The sequence below is a fragment of the Patella vulgata genome, chromosome 4 (genome assembly GCF_932274485.2).
Source record: "Patella vulgata chromosome 4, xgPatVulg1.2, whole genome shotgun sequence".
Taxonomy (NCBI): domain Eukaryota; kingdom Metazoa; phylum Mollusca; class Gastropoda; family Patellidae; genus Patella; species Patella vulgata.
In genome coordinates this window covers 79,896,495-79,915,605 of record NC_065882.2, presented here as the reverse complement: position 1 = coordinate 79,915,605, position 19,111 = coordinate 79,896,495, and the positions used below count along the sequence as shown (strand labels likewise).

The window sequence follows — 19,111 nt, the reverse complement described above, 5'->3', positions numbered from 1 at the left end:
ACATTTCATTGCCAGGGTCCGGTTTCTTCCCAGTTTGTGTCGAGTTTGACGTTAAACCCCATCTCTCTCTCTCTCTCTCTCTCTCTCTCATTGTTAGAGTGGGTGCGTTAGTATTATTGTCAGAGTTCGTTACGGGTATGCATTTACATGTGATCATCAATCGTAAAAATGGCAACAATAGATATCGACGGACTAGTGCACCCGCGGACTAGTGCACATGCGAACTAGTAAACCCGCAGACTAGTGCACCCACGGACTAGTGGGTATTCCCCATATAATGCAGCTGTACAGGAGACTAAACTAGATTAAATAAAATATTTTAATCTGTTTATATTGTCATCAATAGACAGAGAGGTTGAATGTAATTACCTTGGAGCTATGGTCATGAGAGAGAAAGAGAGAGAGAGAGAGGGGTTGAATGTAATTACCTTGGAGCTGTGGTCAATACAATTTTTCTTTTTAGACATTATATCAACACCTTATCTGGACAGCAGTGTCAAGAATAATAAGCATACACTGTCACAAGCACGACACTTTCCTGTAAGGAGTTTTATTACAGATAAGTGTGCAGTGAAAGGTGGGTTTAATGCATGTCGAGAGTTAATCTCGTTTTGAGATCATCCATACAACTAGATACTTTCTGGACTAACACATGGTTAAACTTTATTTCAATAATTCACCTGCATTCAGGGGTCTTTAGCAGTGGAAGGAAACTAGAGAAAACCCACGAGGTTGGACAGGCGACCTTACTCCTTGTCATGTACAAGCGGGTAATCAAAACTACTCCACTTGACTCAATGACAGACCTTATGATGCAACATTGACGGGTTAAGCATTTGGTCACCCAACCCAGTGAAGTCAAGCATACACCATAGAGTGTGCAATGAGAGAATAGGGGTATACACCATGCATTGCGTTATAAATGAAACTGACGTGCCACCAACACCAATGGTACATGAAGGGACCGAGGTTTTTTTCATTCCACCCAAACTAGACATCTCGATTTAATGTCCCATTTGTCTGTGCCAACTGGGTTAAGGAAGACGAACATACGCCATGTAGTGGGCTGTGAGAGGAATTTTGCCCTGACAGCTGCTCTATGGCCTACTTTTACTTCAAATTCCAATTGTTAAGTGTTCTTTATGTGCACGCCAACGTCAGGTTTTCGTCCTATCTGAACAATTAGGTGTTGTACCTTGTCAGGTACTGTGTTCTGGTCAAAGATCACGAGATGTAAACAGGGCTAGCACTAATCCCAACCCAAACCCTGGACCTAGCCCCAATGCTTACTCTAAGACTAACCTACAATCTTGCCAGCAATCACATGCCCTATGCTTATTTACATCTCAGCGGCCTTAACAAATAGATTTGGTCCTCAGTCCTGCACCACCGACAAGGGGACATGACTCTGTCCTGCACCATTTGGCAAGGGGACATGACTCTGTCCTGCACCATTGATAAGGGGACATCAATTTTATTTCAATAATTCGGTTGCGCGTTGGGGTCTTTAGCAGTGGGAGGAAACTGGAGGACCTGGAGAAAACCGACGAGGTTGGACTGACAAAGGGGAAACCAGACTGGAAAACCACTAGCAACTTTCTCATCCAACAACAGGACATCCGGATTACTGAACCAGGGTCGCACCCACCTAACCACAAAAATGCTCATCCAACACCAGGACTTCCTGATTAGCAAGTCAGGGTCTTACTCACCGAACTACTAATATGTGGACTATTTAAAAATACAAATAGAAAAACAATTCTATTAATATAATAATACTTTATTTTTTTAGAACAATTAAATGATAAAGGGATGAAAGTGGAACAAAAATAAAGAACAAATGCAGACTTGCATCATGAAACAAAATGTAATATTTTTTTTTTTTACAAATAGCACTAATTTACAAATCATCTTCAATATGTGTTGATGAGATGAGTTTCATTCATTCAAGTTATCAGAAGTGAACACACTCCACATACAAACTGTATTTTCATTCATAAAGACCAGTGTTATTAGTTATCAGAATGAACACACTGAAATTACCCACACATAATGTTATTAGCTGTACGCTTACACATTTTCAAGTTGTAAGAAGTTAACACACTCAAATATACAGGCAAAACACAAACTGTATTTTTATTTTTAATCTTATTAGCATAACCCTTATGTAATCTTATTAGTATAACCCCATATGTAATCTTACTAGTATAAACCTTGTGACCATTGACGAAAGATTGAACTCATAACTTGTCCTGCATACTTCCAGCACCCTCTCATTTGATTAAGTGCCTTTTAACAATCAAAACACACGCCCACATTCACAAACAATTATAAAAATATAACCTAATTTGTATCTAAATCTTAAATGTATAATTTTGATATTCTAATGAAGGATATTGACACTCCTACGTTTCCTGTTGTGTAGCACTGATAGTCACAACTTTCCTCCACACAGTTCAGTCTCATATAATATTATATATGTAATAAAATAGGAATCAATCATATTTTGATAAATATTACTTCACAATAATAAAAAAAAAAAAACCTACAACAATGTCAAATGAAGCAGGACTGGGGGCCTTAACCTTAAAAGTCACACTTATGAAATTTTGAATCCATCATACTTAAACATTTCCTGACCAGTTGTCAGTATTCATATATTAAAACTAAAATATTTGACATTTAATAATTACGCATTAGCTTTGAAAAAAGATATTTAACTTTCAACTTCAGCTAAAATTAAAGTGGTTGAAATGGATGTCAGTATTAATATTTTAAAACTAAAATATTTGACATTTAATAATTACGCATTAGCTTAAATGGCTGTCAGGGTTTCTGCACACAGTAAACAAAATAACTTTGTGATTGCCTAATCAATTTCTAACATTAATAGTACAGACAGTAATAAATATTCTTTTGAAATGTACTAGGAAATTAGCTTGCTTCCGACATTATAAAAATAGAGAGAGAGAGAAATGGGGTTTAACGTCCACTCGACACAACTAGGTCATTTCGGGACTAACATATGGTTTTAATTTTATTTCAATAATTCGCTTGCGCATAGCAGTCTTTAGCAGTGGGAGGAAACCGGAGGACCCGGAGAAAACCCACGAGGTTGGAGTTATAAAAATAAGTAATATATCATTTATTGTAGATCAAAGATCAAACTGAAAATAGAACCATATCAGTCTTAAGGAACTATCAAGGGGTAGTTTAGAATTCCCTACATGGAGGTAACTTATAGTCTGTATCATATACATAATATAATAATATGGTATACGTGAAATAAATGTAAATTATATAAATATTGATAAAATGACAACCATTTTGAGGTGTACCGAGATTACTTCCCATTTGATAATGCCCACATGGAAAATATCATTTACAAAAATAGCCCTCTATACTAATACACACAATCTGATTGGTCAATAAGTTCTTGTATACTAATACACACAATCTGATTGGTCAGCAAGTTCCTGTATACTAATACACACAATCTGATTGGTTGACAAGATCATGTAATCTGATGTCCGATGTTCATGTAGAACTAAGGAACGCATCTGATGTCGGAGGGCTTTATACTGGCCAGTTAATTGTCGGTTGGAAGGAACAAATGAAATGGGGTTTAACTGCCTGCGTTTCAGCACTAACTGGGCAATGAAGACAGGCCACATATTCCCTGCAGTGTGCTATGAGCAAAATTTTGCCCGGATAATGTCATCTTCTGGCAACCCTTTATTGAATTTAAACAAAAAAAGGGTTCTTTTAAGTGCACACAACGTTTTTTCATTTCAGTCAGTTAAAGAGCATCAATTTATATTTTTAATATTTAAACAATAATTACAAATATTTGCACAAAGCACTATACATGTTAGATGTACCGATTTATAAGATGAAGAAATTTGGTTCAAGGACTTTTCAGTATAATGCATCAATTTTATGGAATTCGCTACCACCTTCCATTCGAAAATGTGAAACACTGTCTATCTTCAAATCAAGTGTGAAAACCTGGCTGTTTAGTCACTATAATTAACCCACATGAACACTTTCATGCGCCTAGAGCATCCCCAAGTGGGATGAATTGTTGCGCAATATAAATTTCGTTATTATTATTATTATCATTATTTATATTCTTGTATATCTTCCCTCTCAAAATTTTTATGGATAATGGTTTATTTATTTCTTATCATTTTTATACAAATAATCGTTTATTTATAGAGATAATGGGTTTCTTTCATCATAAATTCCATTGGTGATTTTAACTGCTGCCAAAGACAAATATTTTTGTTTAGTTAATAGTTCTACCATAAATTATTACCAAACCCAATTCTCACATTTGGGTCAAATATTCCAGACTATGCAATGCAAAATATTCTTATTTCTTATATGATTTAATTAATGTTGCTGATTTCAGTAATTTTGAATTCTTTGTAAACTACCGGTTAGTCTTAAAATTAAGGTCAACTGCAGATCTGGTTGAAGGTCACAAGATTTAAACAGGTCCAGCACTAATCCTAGTCCTATCCCACAATCACATGCCCTAACCCTGTTTACATCTCGCAACATTGACGAAATCTACAGTTGCCTCTAATTTTTAGGCTTTACCATTCACAATTTGAGGACATTTCTCAGTGGATTAAGTCATGAAAAATTACGTACTGTTCAAAAAACACAAATGCAGGTCAGCGACTTAAAAATAACATTACCAAATAATCAGGGCTTTTCTATTTCGGCGGATTTGGAATTCCTGGACAAAAAGCATCAAATACATAATTTAAATTTAACATACTTTTTATCATTCGAAGGTAAAAATAATAAATAATATTGAGACACAATATAATTTCTAATGTACCATTTTACAACATAACCAATCTTTAGTTTCTTTATAACTAAATTAAAAAATAGAAGTTGCTATGACAACTGTACAATATCAACGACTTGATGTTATAACTAAATTAAAGAATAGAAGTTGGTATGACAACTGTACAATATCAATGACTTGATGTTATTCTGTATATGATTGGATTTGTCTACTTTACGATCGAAAAGTTGGCATTGGAGCTCAAAAACTGAACTCAAACCAAAATGAAAGATTATCGTTTCTCGTTACGATGTGAATATCACAACATTTGCTACGACTCACTTTCAGCGCTAACATTGTTTATCCCAGATTCCTCAGATTTATTGTCCTTCTCTTCACTTTCTACATCTTTTTCTTGATCGTTTTGACTATTTATGGAATCATTGTCGGCTACTTCTATTTTATCGTTTTTATCCTCAAGTTTCCCTACAACAGCGCCGTCATGTAAATCAGACACAGTTTTATTGTCCTCGGGTTCAATATGATCCGTATCAACTTTCTTTGTTTCATTTTCTGTCTTTTCAGTTTCACTCAACTGATCCGTCTCTTTCTCTGTCTTTGTCACACTTTCATCTGTTACTCCATCTTGTTTAGTCTCATCCTGGTTGTTTAAAGCCTCTGTATGGATTTGACTATCATCATCACTTCCTGTATTTTTAGAATCTGTGGGTGTATCACGTTCAAACTCCACTGCAGATCTCTCAGCTGAAAATCAAACAGAAATGAAATGAGGTTTAACGTCCTACTGTTCTGCTCCGACTGGGCTAATGGGAGAGAGAGAAATGGGGTTTAACGTCCACTTGACACAAACAAGGTCATTTCGAGCCTAACATATGGTTTAATTTTATTTCAATAATTCGCTTGAGGGTAGGGGCCTTTAGCAGTAGGAGAAAACCGGCTGGGCTAATGAAGATGGGCATACGCCATACACTGTGCTATGAGGGGAATTTTGCCCAGGCAGCAGTACTATGGCCTACTCTTATATTGAATTCCTACTGCCAAGGGATCTTTTATGTGTACGCCAATGTATACACAGGACCTCGGTTTTTCATACCATCCGAACGACTAAACAGCTGTGGCATTTTATATGTTCCGAACACATCATGAAATTCATGTCTGTCAAAAAAATTTAACGTTCCAAAAGCTATACATTAACCCTTCTAATCAGCTTTCGGAACGTTATATTTCAACAATGTTATAGTAAATTTACCTGAGCTTATTTCTATTGGTTTTAGTTATAATTTACTTATATCTAATGGTTTTAGTTATTTTAATTTACCTGTACTTAATTCTAGAGGTTTGGATTAATTTACCTGTACTTATTACTGGTTTGAGTTAATTTACCTGTAATTAATTCTAGAGGTTTGAATTAATTTACCTGTACTTATTACTGGTTTGAGTTAATTTACCTGTACTTAATTCTAGAGGTTTGAATTAATTTACCTGTACTTATTACTGGTTTGAGTTAATTTACCTGTACCTAATTCTAGAGGTTTGAATTAATTTACCTTTACTTATATCTAGATTGAGTTCTGTTGTTTCATCCAATAAACAAATAGAATGACCAGTTGTATTCATAGTAGCACATGTATCATCAAATCCTTCACCTAGAAAATAAAACATGAAATTTATACTGGATGATATCATGCCTGGATTTGAAACTGGACATTCTAGAAATCGGAGAGAGAGAGAAATGGGGTTAAACTAGGTTATTTCGGGACTAACATATGGTTCAATTTTCTTTCAGTAATATGCTTGTGCGTAGGAATCTTTAGCAGTAGGGGGAAACCGGAGCACCCGGAGAAAACCCATGAGGTTGGTCAGACGACCCTACTCCTTGTTGCGTACAGCCGTGGAATCGAAACCACAGACCTTATCTTATGATACAACCTGCACGTGCTAACCATTCAGCCATTCCCCTCCCCCCACCCCCCAAGAAATCAGTAACTAGGATAAAGGAGTAAATAAATCAAGAAATTAGCAAAGAAAGATAACCAGAGTTTCACAAAGAGTTATGTCCCCTGATCTATTGAAAGATTAATTGGTCTCAAGTTTGGGCAATAACCGGAAGAAAATGTGAGATTCTCCTTGAAATCCATGGGTATCAATCCCCAAATAACGAACTGGAGTTGAAAACAAAAGTGGTTTAATGCCTGGAACAATGCAGGCAAGGTAGAATGTCAGTGCTACAGTTAGGGCAAAAATGAAATGGTCCTTCAAAAAAAAATCTAAAGATAGTAATTCTCCAGGTACCAATGTCGTCATATTCAGAAGTCAAATTTTTTTTGATCACAAATCCAACAAAATTAAATGGGGGTAGAACGTCGTCTTCCTGTTCTGCTCCAACTGTGCGTATGAAGATGGACATACGCCATACAGTGTGTGATAAGGGATATTTTACAACCACAGCAGTACTACAACCTACTCTTATATCGAATTTCAACTGTCAAGGGTTCTTTTACATGCACGGCAATGTGTACACGCGATCTTGCACCATTGACAAAGGGGATACAGTACACGGCTGAAACATAAATCACATGAACTACTCACCTAACTCTTCTCCTTCAGTCTCCCCAATAGAATTTTCTCTTAAGAATGAAACATTTTGAAATGATTCTTCTGAAAAATTATTTTTTGAAAAATTAATACGGTTGTTTAAAGAATTATGGGTAACTGTAATCAAATTTTGCTCTGCGGGGTACCGGACTGACGGATTGAATGTTCTGGAACTTTACATCAGTGATTTGTGCAACTAATGTCGATCAATGATTACACAAGTGCAATGGCAGAATTTTGGAAGGTCCGATGCTTTTCTTTATCTACCCTACTCCAAATGCCTTTGCGTTTTTCTACATGCATGTCTACACGTGTATACGCGTGGATCTTCCAAGATTTTACCCGTCAGTAAAACATGAACCATCCTTGAAAACTGAGAAACAAGCATCATAATTCCAGCAAGATCTTCTTGGCACACATTTGGAATGGCTACGCACAATACAAACATGGTAACCTTTATTTCTAGTGTTACTATACATTGAGAGAATTGTATATCCCTGTATTCTGGGCATCATTTAATTCTGTGTATTTAGCACTAATTTCTTTCACAATAGTTTAATAACAAATCTTGGTTTAAAAATTCGTAAAAATCGAATAAAAAACCTGCAAATCTTCTTATTTATCTAAAAGTCAACTTACAGTTAAAATTTCCCAGCTGATTTTACTCCAAAATTTAAAACATTTTTCTTGGAATCCTTTTTTTTTCCACAATTTTTGACTGTCGTATTGAGCAAGAGAGAGAAATGGAGTTTAACATCCACTTGACACAAACTAGGTCATTTGGGGACTAACATATTATGGTTCAATTTTATTTCAATAATTCGCTTGCGCATAGGGGTATTTAGCAGTGGGAGGAAACCGGAGGACCCAAAGAAAACCCAAGAGGTTGGATAGACCCTACTCATGTACAACCAGGGAATCAAAACCACGCCAGTTGACTCAATGACAGACCTTATGATACAGCACGCACATGCTAACCATTCGGTGATTGAACCCCCCATCTACCATATAACTTACCAAGTTCGCCAGTTGACTCAATGACAGGCCTTATGATACAACTCGCACACACTAACAATTCGGTGATTGACCCCCCCCCCCATCTATCATGTAACTTACCAAGTTCGCCCATTCTTGCCGTATCATTTAACGTTCCTTCCATCTGTATCTGAATCTCCAGCTGTGATGCGGGAATGACCTTCGCAAAACCAAGATCAACCAGTTGCCGATTGAGAATAACTGTATCAATATCTGAAGCGTCTGATAAGGAAACCTCGTAGTATCCATCATCAGATATAGTGGACAGATAAGCAGCCATCATCTTCCCATTAATATATTCTGAAAAACAAGATGTAAGGATTCTACATCACACGGTCAGAAGATATAAATGGGGGATCGTAGCACAATTTCAGCACTTGCGTCCAAAAGAATGAAGAACAGGAACTTGTAGGGGGGGGGGGGGGTTGAATGATAGAAGATCATAAATGAGGGACCGTAGCAAAAGAATGAACAATAGTATAGAAAGAAATCGGTTTAACGTCCACTCGACACAAACTAGGTCATTTTTGGACTAACACATGGTTCAACACAGTGGGAGGAAACTGGAGCACCCAGAGAAAACCCACAAGGTTGGACAGGCGACCCTACTCCTTGTCATGTACAACCGGGGAGTCGAAAACACGCTAGTTGACTCAATGACAGACCTTGTGATACAGCACGCGCACGCTAACCATTCGGCCATCCAATTCCACCTGAACAACAAACAGGAACTTGTAGGGTGGGTGGAACGATACATGTAGCGACACTCTCCTGGTCTCTTTGTCAGCCTTCTAGATTCTAGTCATGACAAGTGGGAACTATCTGTGAAAAATCTCGTGATTTCTTCCCAGTCTACCAAGACAAAAATAAATATAAAATCAATGGACCTCAACAACAAAGTTCCAAGTTATTTAACGGTTTAATTTGTAAAACATATTAGTTCGAAGACCCCCAAGATTAGTACTAGCATTTGGGTTTATAAATTTTCACCTTTAAAATGTTTTATGGCATCATCAGACCAATTGTCATTAACTGGCGTCACCTCGGACAGACGGAAATTTATAATTTTAGCAGGTGTCAACAGGAACTCCTTATTTATAGCAGCAACGATATCAACTTCTACTTCCTCACCTACGTCAACCAGATATACCTGAAATTTGTTTAAAATTTGCTTTTAATAATACCTTAGAATAAAAATCTAAAATGAATACAGTATCTCCTATTTACATGTACCGGTATAACACAGATTACTTAAAGCGATAATTCATATTTTCTAAGAAAGTCAAAACATAATTATTTCTATGTCTTTTGCTCAATAGGTTATCAACTCACTATTATACGACCATGGGCATTATTTCCCACCCTTAAAAATCATTGACACAGGAAATAATTACACAATTACCTCCCTTGTTTTCCTATTGCCTCCATGCATTAGCTACCTTCAAACGTTGGAATTTGAAGTTGAAAATGATATTTTTGCCAATTTATCAGGTGGCAATAGTGAATTATACTAAAATGAAATGAAATGAAATGGGGTTTAACGTCCTACTGTTTTGCTCCGAACTGGGCTAATGAAGACGGGCATACGCCATACAGTGTGCTATGAGGGAAATTTTGCCCGGACAGCGGCACTACGGCCTACTCTTATATCGAATTCCAACTGTCAAGGGATCTTTTACGTGCACGCCAACGTGTACACGGGACCTCGGTTTTCCGTCTCATCCGAATGACTAGACAGCTGTCCTTGCCAGGCCCTCCGTCCTGCATCACTGACAAGGGGGAACCACGCCGGAAAATCTGGATGAACTTTCTCGGCCAATGCAGGGATCGAACACCCAACCTCCAGGCTAGCGAGCCAGCGCCTTACCCACTTAGCCACGTGATCCCCAGTGAATTATACTAATTATAGGATTATTCTTTAACAAGGTTTATAGATACCTTCTATTATAAGGCTTTATTTTAATAAATTTTAAAGATATAACTTAAAAATATAACTTAAAAATATGAAATTGTAGCTTTAAGAGGCATGGAATCTTTAACCTGCAAAAGGGTGAGACGATTTACCCAATACCACCACATACTACCCAATACTACAACATAATGATGCAAAATAGAAATATCGTTTGATTTTTTTTCAAAAATAGAGACTTATATCGCGGGAAATGTACTTCAAATGTGATACCGAAATCTGGCTGTTCCATTTGCCTCCCTCTACCACTCCAAAAAAGCCAATAATAACCCAATACTACCAAATACTCATCAAATACTACCAAATACTACCCAATATGATCAAATAACAACCTAATATTGTCAAATAACAGCAAATTAGTATAATTACTGCAACGAATATTTGATATTTTGCAGAAAATTGAAATTTTTACAGTTATCTCCCTTTAGATTTTAGATTGCTGCATTGATTAATCATTTTCTTTGCCTTTGCAATTGGTTTCGAAGACGACAAACTTAAAATAAGAAAAACAAGTATGACGATATACCATATTTTATTCCCATAATGACCCATCTGTCTCTTACCACTTGATAAGGTCGTCTGTCAAACAAGGTGGGTTTTCTCTGGTCCCCCGGTTTCATCTCACTGTTAAACATCCCTTCCCGCAAGCGAGTTAATGAAATATTGAAATATATGTTAGTCCCGAAATTACCTAGTTAGTATGGATTGTTTGTATCTATTTTAAAATTAATGCTTTAACAAAACAATTGCATAATGTTTATATTCATTTTTCCATGTCAACTATTAAGTTATTGCGTATTTACTGACGGCACGATGTTTTATTTTAAAATTAACGAAATTGCACATGTTTCTTTCCAGTGTGTAATTCTCGACGCGACACATCTCAGTTCATCAAAACTATCATTTGCGGCCTGTTACAGCTCTGTCGGTTTCTTTGATAATATAAATAAAACAGAACTTGATTATCCAATCAACAATCTTAACCCCGTTGAATAATTGCTAAGTCAGGTTGAATGTATATACGAGTAGAGCATTACACATTGTGGGGGGAAACTGGAGACCGTGTCTATTCATTTAGGTGATAATGACATCGCCGCGACATCGTCACCTGTAGGTATATACCGTAGAATACTTAGAATTTGTTCAATAGTGACAATATTCGAAGAATCGGTGAAATTTTGACAAGAGGGTTTTTTTTTCAAAGGCGCCTGGTATGGAACCGGAATCATTTTATAGACAAAGAAGATGTCACCTCGGTGGAAGCAGACGTAAAATACAATTAACTAACAACAGACAGATATAAAGATCAATTCGTGTGCTTTCCTGACATATTATACCCAAATAATTATTTACAGGTCCGAGTGAACTTGTAGACAGCGTGTTATCATACTAAAATCACCAGGATGAAGAAATAATTATAGTACAAGAAGACTTTTGAATAGATCACGAGACCGTTAAATGAACAGTTTCTAAATCAACCTCTAAAATACTCTTTTATTTGGATGTTTAGCTATTTATTTTGTAACACTATAGCGGAGGCATCTATAATAACCTGTTTTCCTTATTTTAACTTCGTCGTCTAGGAAACAAACTGCAAAGCCCAACAAGATGATTAATTTGAGTAGCAATCTAAATTCTATTTGTCAGTTGTAAAGGGAGATAACTGCGTAAATATTTCAATTTTCTGTAAATTATTGAATATTGGTTGCAGTAATTATACTAATGTGCTGTTATTTGACAATATTAGGTTGTTATTTGATCATAATGGGTAGTATTTGGTAGTATTTGATGATTATTTGGTAGTACTGGGTTATTATTGTTTTTTTTAAGGTGGTAGAGGGAGGCAAATGGAACAGCCAGATATCGATATCGCATTTGAAGTACATTTCCCGCGATATAACTCTCTATTTTTGAAAAAAATCAAACAATATTTCTATTTTGCATCATTATTTTGTAGTATTGGATAGTATGTTGAGATATTGAGGTGGTATTGGGGTGGTATTGGGTAGTATTGGGTAGTATTGGGTAAATCGTCCCGCCGCCTGCAAAAAGGTTTTAACTTTTTTTTATCTTGTGGGATTTTGAACGATATGTTTTTTATTTTGCTTTTAAGACGGCGGAATTTTAAAAATAATTTTGAGTACGAGTAAGATAACACGAATAAAATATTCATTCTTGTGGCAGACAAAATGTTTTCTAGAGCAGGTATACAATATTTGTAGACACGGTGAGAGATCACAGCATTGGTCAATTGCTGTATTTGGCTAGGGAGGTCCAGTATTCGTTCCTGGAGGGCCTGGAAAGTCGTACAGATGGGACAAAAAAAACCCCCAAAAAACGAGGTCCCATGAAAACATTAGTATGCATGTAAAAGAACCCTTGCCGGTTAAAATTAGATATAAGAATAGGTCGTAGCACAGTGTGTACCCCATTTCACTTCATTTGGTGAATTTTAACAATAAAATCGTTTTTGAGGTTTTATGATTATCTGCGAGTAACACTATCTAGGAACACATACCAGTCATTTTTTTGAATAGTTTCTGAGAAACTGGATGACTAAAATTATACGTAGAAATCCAAGATGGCCGCCGTTTCCATAGCAACAGGTACCCCCAGGAAAATTTTTCGGCCGTTTTTGTAATATTCAATGGATGTGTTCTTAGATGTGTAAGAATGGTGACTTTACCTCAATTATTAAAAAAACTGAAATTTTCTACTGTCCACCCCCTTAAAGTAATAAATTCATATTAAAAATCTAATTACATGTACATACAATTGAAAATATAATGTATATACACAAAAAGATAATGTTGCCAGGCAATGATACAGCAGCTAAATTGTCTGAGCGGTTGATTGGGGGCATTTACAAGACAGTTTCATACAGATCAGATTATAATTTTGTCGTTCGAAGGTTTACATGGTTCTACAATTGAATTGATTTAAATCCTCATTCTTTCCCGACAGCACTCACCTTGATTTTATCACCATCTATTTTGGAAACTCGACCACGATTCCATTTTTCACCATATAACACTAAACATGGCCGACCCTCTTCTGGTGACCAATCAGAATCTTTCTCTTTACTTTCCATCTCCTTCGCAATCTTCTCAAATAGTGTTTCTAAGTTCTGCTTTTCGTACTCAACTAAATGTCCCTTGAAGTCATCCGGCAAAGCACCTTCCTGAATGATACTGATTTCATATTCAGTATCAAGTTCCAATTCAGGATCACAGAAATCATCCCATTCCTTTTCAGAATTTAACACGGAATCCTGGAGTTGCGAATCTTCCAATGATTCGTTGTTAATTCTTATTTCTGGTAAATCTAGTCCAAACTCCCCGATATCGTCGATTTCATCACTGGATAATTCTGTGTCATCCCCTATAGCCAAATCGGCATTAACTAAAGACTGTCCGATTGAGACTTGTTCATCGTATAGGTCTACGGATAATGCATTTGACATCTTTTTTCTAACAACTAAAACAAGTTCTTTATTGTCGACAAGTTCTTGAAATTTTAATCTCGCTTCCTGACTCCATTTGTTAGCAGGGGCAATAACTCTATGTAAACTACAACATACAGCTTGGCTCGGCAGCTGATAAAATGGTTTCTGAAGGTTTAAAAATTTGTGTTTTGTCACAACACTACAATGTCCGTAATCAACAAATCTAACCGTTAAGTCATCCTCATTTATTGCTTCTATCTTGGTGCGATAGAATTTTGAATCGGTCCAATCGGACGACTGGATAACCCCGATATCGCCTGTAGAAATATCATCAGGGTTGGCGATTTGGACATCTGCTTCTGAATAAGCCGTCTGCAGTTTCTCCATCTGTGTCTGTAACGCGTCTGCAGCAAAGGTCAGGTGACAGTAAAATTTTGAAGGACTTTCAATATGGCAGACGGACGCATGTATTTTCTCTCGATTGTGAAGTTCTGCAGAAATGCATCTAGAAATGGAAAAAAAATTTTTTTTTTATGTAAATGGGAAAAACAGACATGTTTCCTATTCATTTTTTGTTAGAATTAAAAATAGAATGAAATAGGGTTTAAAGTCTGCTAATGAAGACGGGCTTAGCCATACAGTGTGCTTTGACACAGAGAGAGAGAAAAATAGGGTTTAACGTCCACTTGGCACAAACCAGGTCATTTCGAGACTAACAAGGTTCAATTTTATTTCAATAATCGCTTGTGCGAAGGGGGCTTTAGCAGTGGGGGGAAACCGGAGGACCCGGAGAAAACCCACGAGATTGGACAGGTGACCATACTCCTTGTCACATACAACCGTGGAATCGAAACCACGCCAGTTGACTCAATGACAGACTTTTTGATACAACGCGCGCATGCTAAACATTCGGTCACCCCCCCTACTCAACCCCAGTGTCCCATCCGAACGACTAGACAGCTGGCCCTTGTCAGGCAATCCATCTTGCACCACTAACAACCTGGAAACCACGTCGCAAAGTCCTGATGAACTTTCTCGGCCAATGCAGGGATTGAACACGCGACCTCCAGTCTAGCGAGTCATGTAGCCACCGTGGCTCCTGTTAGATTTGTCTGGACACATAAACACTCAATATAATATATAAAATAGGCGCTGTTTTTTCTTTCATGTGAAATTCCTTTTGCTGAAATGTGCGAAAGCTTAATAAAAAGACTTGATCATTTTTGTTAAATAAAGACCAAATAATTTATTGCCACATCCACTTTAAAACCCAGGAATCGTCCCTTTCTGAAATGATCCCTTGGCTGAAACCAAGGAATTGTCGCTTTCTGAAATGATCCCATGGCTGTAACCAAGGAATTGTCGCTTTCTGAAATGGTCGAGGGGGGTAAAGAAACTTAGGAGATATCCCTTTCTAAAATGGTAACCAACTCAAGAGTTATTGACCAATGCTTTTCTAATGAAAGAAACCTACTTTAAGATTCTTTCATTTTCATCTTCTTCATCTAGAGCAGCATCAGCTCCATCTAAATCAGTCATCTTGAGTTTTTTAGCAGGAGACTGTGAGTCAGAGAAAACTCGTTTGATTTTTTTACTGATACAGACTGGTGTAGCTGCCAGTTTACCATGGTTTTTATCAATCAGCATCTGTGACACCGAAATCCCCATATGCATAACTTGTACCAAACAATTACCATTTTCACCAACTTTAATAATATCAGCAATCAAATTACTGAAAAATATATTCATAAGAATTTAATAGGTTGTTGTGTCAAATATCAGCAAACAAATTACTGAAAAATACATTTATAAGTAAAAGAATGTAGAAGAGAGAGAAATGAGGACTAACATACGATTCAATTTTATTTCAATAATTCGCTTGCGCGTAGGGGTCTTCAGCAGTGGAAGGAAACCGGAGGACCCGGAGTTAACCCACGAGGTTGGACAAGCCACCCTACTTCTTGTCACGTACAACAACCGTGGAGTTGAAACCACGCCAGTTGACTCAATGACAGACCTTATGATGTAGCGCACATGTGCTAACCAATCGGCCTTCCAACACCCCATCTAAGTTAGGAAGCAAGTGGACATTATTGGTTCATACCAGGATTTCAACTTGGGACATTGTAATCAAGAGACCACTAACCATACAGCTTGATTATGGAGTGTCTGTGATGACTTTTAAAAATTGAACTTCTTAACAAAGTTTTATGTGCCGATTGTAGTGACTTTTAATAACTGAAGCTTTTAGCTAAGTTTTATATAATGCTTGCGCTTTCATTTTAAGAACTTCATATTTCTTAAATTTCCGTGATTATATGTATAATTCATTTTTTTATTTTTTTTTATTATTTAACATAATGTAATACCGGCCCCAGAGCAGTAATTTTTACTGGAATGCAGGCGCTTTATAAATTCATTATATTATTATTATTATTATTACCTCGTTATGTTAATTAGTAGTATTTAAGGTTATTTATATTAATATTTGTGCCGGTCTGTTCAGTAACAGAGGCCTCGTGGCAATAGACTACCACTTCCGGAGTTATGCTACATGTACTTCCAGTTCACAGCTATATCCGTGCTACGCCGGGTCAAGTGTTAGTCCTAAATAACCAGTATTCAAAATAAATTACATTTAACTTCTTGGTGAGCGCAATAATGACTCTTACCACATTTTTTTAATAGGAAATAGGCCCCATGCGCCAATCCTCTTGGGGTGATGCTCTTCAAAAAAGGATAAGGCTCTGTCAGTCTAAGTAATATCGATATAAAACTTGGCATGCTTGTTCCTTTGACATTTGTGCTTCGATTAAAATATTTTGGATATGTCACAATTCCAAGATGGCGAAAATGATATCCCACCTTGTCCATAGTCCGCCAATGTTACTTGTTTTAATATGTTACAAATTTGTTTTGCCTTACACGAAAAAATGAAATAGGGTTTAACGTCCTAATGTTTCGTTCCTACTGGTATGATGAAGACGGACATACAGTGTGCTATGAGGGAAATTTTGCTCAGACAGCAGTGCTACGGCCTACTCTTATATCAAATTCCAACTTTCATGGGATCTTTTACGTGTATACCAATGTGTACATGGCACCTCGGTTTTCTGTATCATCCGAACGACTAGACACCCAGAAATAAACTTGTCTTACTTGTAAGCAGAAATTTTAACAAACTCTTCAATGGCTTGTTCACTCCATTCATCTGTTTTAGCATTAGGTTGAACTCCCGCTAAACAACACTCAACAGATTGGATTGGCAGATTCAAAAACTCAGGACATAATTTTCTAATATCTGTTAACAATACTGTTGCTAGGTTACCATGATCAACGAAAAACACTTCGCAACCTTCATCCGTAATTTTTTCAATTCGTCCTCGATGCCATAATTGATCATCCTGACAGTAGACAGCGATTGGTTGATGGATGGAAGGAGACGTCAGTTGTTCTTCGGTTTCAGGCAAACCATTATAATATTCCAGCATTTCATTCGTCAACTTGTCCAAGTTTTTGGTGGATTTTTCTGCCACGATGTAAAACTCACTGGGAGAGTAAGAGAAGCTGATTGAAACGGCTATCCGTGAACCTTCAACCAATTTTTCAACTTTATAGTCCACATCTGGCATACTTTTATCTGAAAAACATAAAATTAAGGGGCATTATGGAAGATTAGATAAAGAGCTGACAGTTCTTGCTATAATAGTTAAAAACTAGATAATGTAAAGGGAATATGCTTAAAATTTCAGTCAAATTGCTCCACTCTAATCTAAACTGAGATATTAGCATTTGAATTTAAGACATACATGTAGCCTCAATCATCATTACTAAAGTCGCAATTATCCATTTTTGTATTACATGTAAATCATCAATGAGCGTTGAGCAGCAAATCGGATTCAAATCCAGTGAAAATCAGACACATAAGATGGCACTGGGACATGTTAATAAATGTCTAATTAATAGTTTATATAACATTTCAGGCCTGAAGAAAGATCTGCAATAGGCAGATTTAGCTCTTGCATAATGTACATGTATGTTTAACAAATTTGAACTTTGACCTACATATTCAAGAAAATTCCTTGTAACAAAGATGGCTGTAACATGCATAGTACTTTAACCCATAAGTGCATAGCCATTTTTGTACCCAAACCCCTTTCGTGCATAATATAAGCCTAATTCCTGGCATTGCGACGGAAATTGGTGCTAAATACAAAAATGAGGAAAAAAGTATTTTCTGACAATGACAAACCCTACAAAGTATATATATTTAGAAAGAGTATAAAAAGGGCTTTCTGAATCTGTAAAGAAAATAAGGGAAATATTCTTTACATGAATGTAGGTGGAGGTAGAATTGACAACTTGAAATCAGGAAAAAAAAAAAAAAAAAAAAAAGTTCCCACTTCTGAGTGCAATAAAAAATATTTATTGATGCAGAATGTTACAAATGAAGTATGCTGCTTTCAGAGGCATCTCTTTGGTACACAATACCGAAATTTTTTTGAGAAAATATCCAATAACTTTACAACAGCAGCGGGAGGAAACTGGAAAAACCGAAGAAAACCCACGAGGTTAGACAGGCGACATCATCATCCGAATCACTACTACATTTTGTAGACTCATCAAACCATAGATTATGATCAAACACACTGAACTGCAGCACAAATATCTACGATTTCTACGTGAAGCAAAAAACTGGACAAAAAAACGCTATTTTGCGTAAAAAAACCCCACAAAAATACTCACTCTGTAGCGTAATCCAACTCACACAGTATTCCTTGGCAACTATGAATGGGATCCTGTACAAATCATGTCTTAAATCCGCGAAAAGTTACAGAAATTTTACTCAAAACATTGCCAAGACGGCCATGCTGGATTTAGACAATGGGGTCACAAGGGCATTTCCCGTGGAACCACCTTTAGCGCGGTAAATTCAAACTGTTAAAAACGATACGGGAAATTCCGTAGCCATGCAATTTAAGCCTTTGTTTACTCTACGGCGTAGGCTGTAGCCATGCACTTATGGGTTATAACAAGAAATCTTCTCTAATCATATTTAATGGGTTTCTTTGTCCTACTTTCCTGCATAGACCTGGCAGTGTGCTATGGAGGAAATTTTTTCCATTTTTTGTCCATCCTTTCTGCACCACCGACACAGGAAAATACAGAGGATGATTCTTGGCAAACACCTGGTTAGTTAGCCATACCCACCGAACCACCTTTAAACAATCAGATAGGAGTAGGG

The 19,111-nt window shown here is 36.7% G+C and overlaps 1 protein-coding gene across 1 annotated transcript in view; it reads right to left on the bottom strand.

Annotated features, from left to right (window-relative positions):
* Positions 1–1,765: 1,765 nt before the first annotated feature.
* The window catches only part of LOC126819013 (tudor domain-containing 6), a 30,550-nt gene continuing 13,204 nt past the window's right edge, over positions 1,766–19,111 (bottom strand). The window contains exons 5-12 of the mRNA XM_050546820.2: positions 17,026–17,506; positions 15,341–15,598; positions 13,393–14,371; positions 9,443–9,602; positions 8,534–8,752; positions 7,412–7,480; positions 6,370–6,468; positions 1,766–5,566 (exon numbers count right to left, since the gene is read on the bottom strand). Of these exons, the coding sequence (XP_050402777.1) occupies positions 5,133–5,566; positions 6,370–6,468; positions 7,412–7,480; positions 8,534–8,752; positions 9,443–9,602; positions 13,393–14,371; positions 15,341–15,598; positions 17,026–17,506 (2,699 nt within the window). The 3' untranslated portion in view covers positions 1,766–5,132. The remainder of the gene's footprint in view (positions 5,567–6,369; positions 6,469–7,411; positions 7,481–8,533; positions 8,753–9,442; positions 9,603–13,392; positions 14,372–15,340; positions 15,599–17,025; positions 17,507–19,111) is intronic.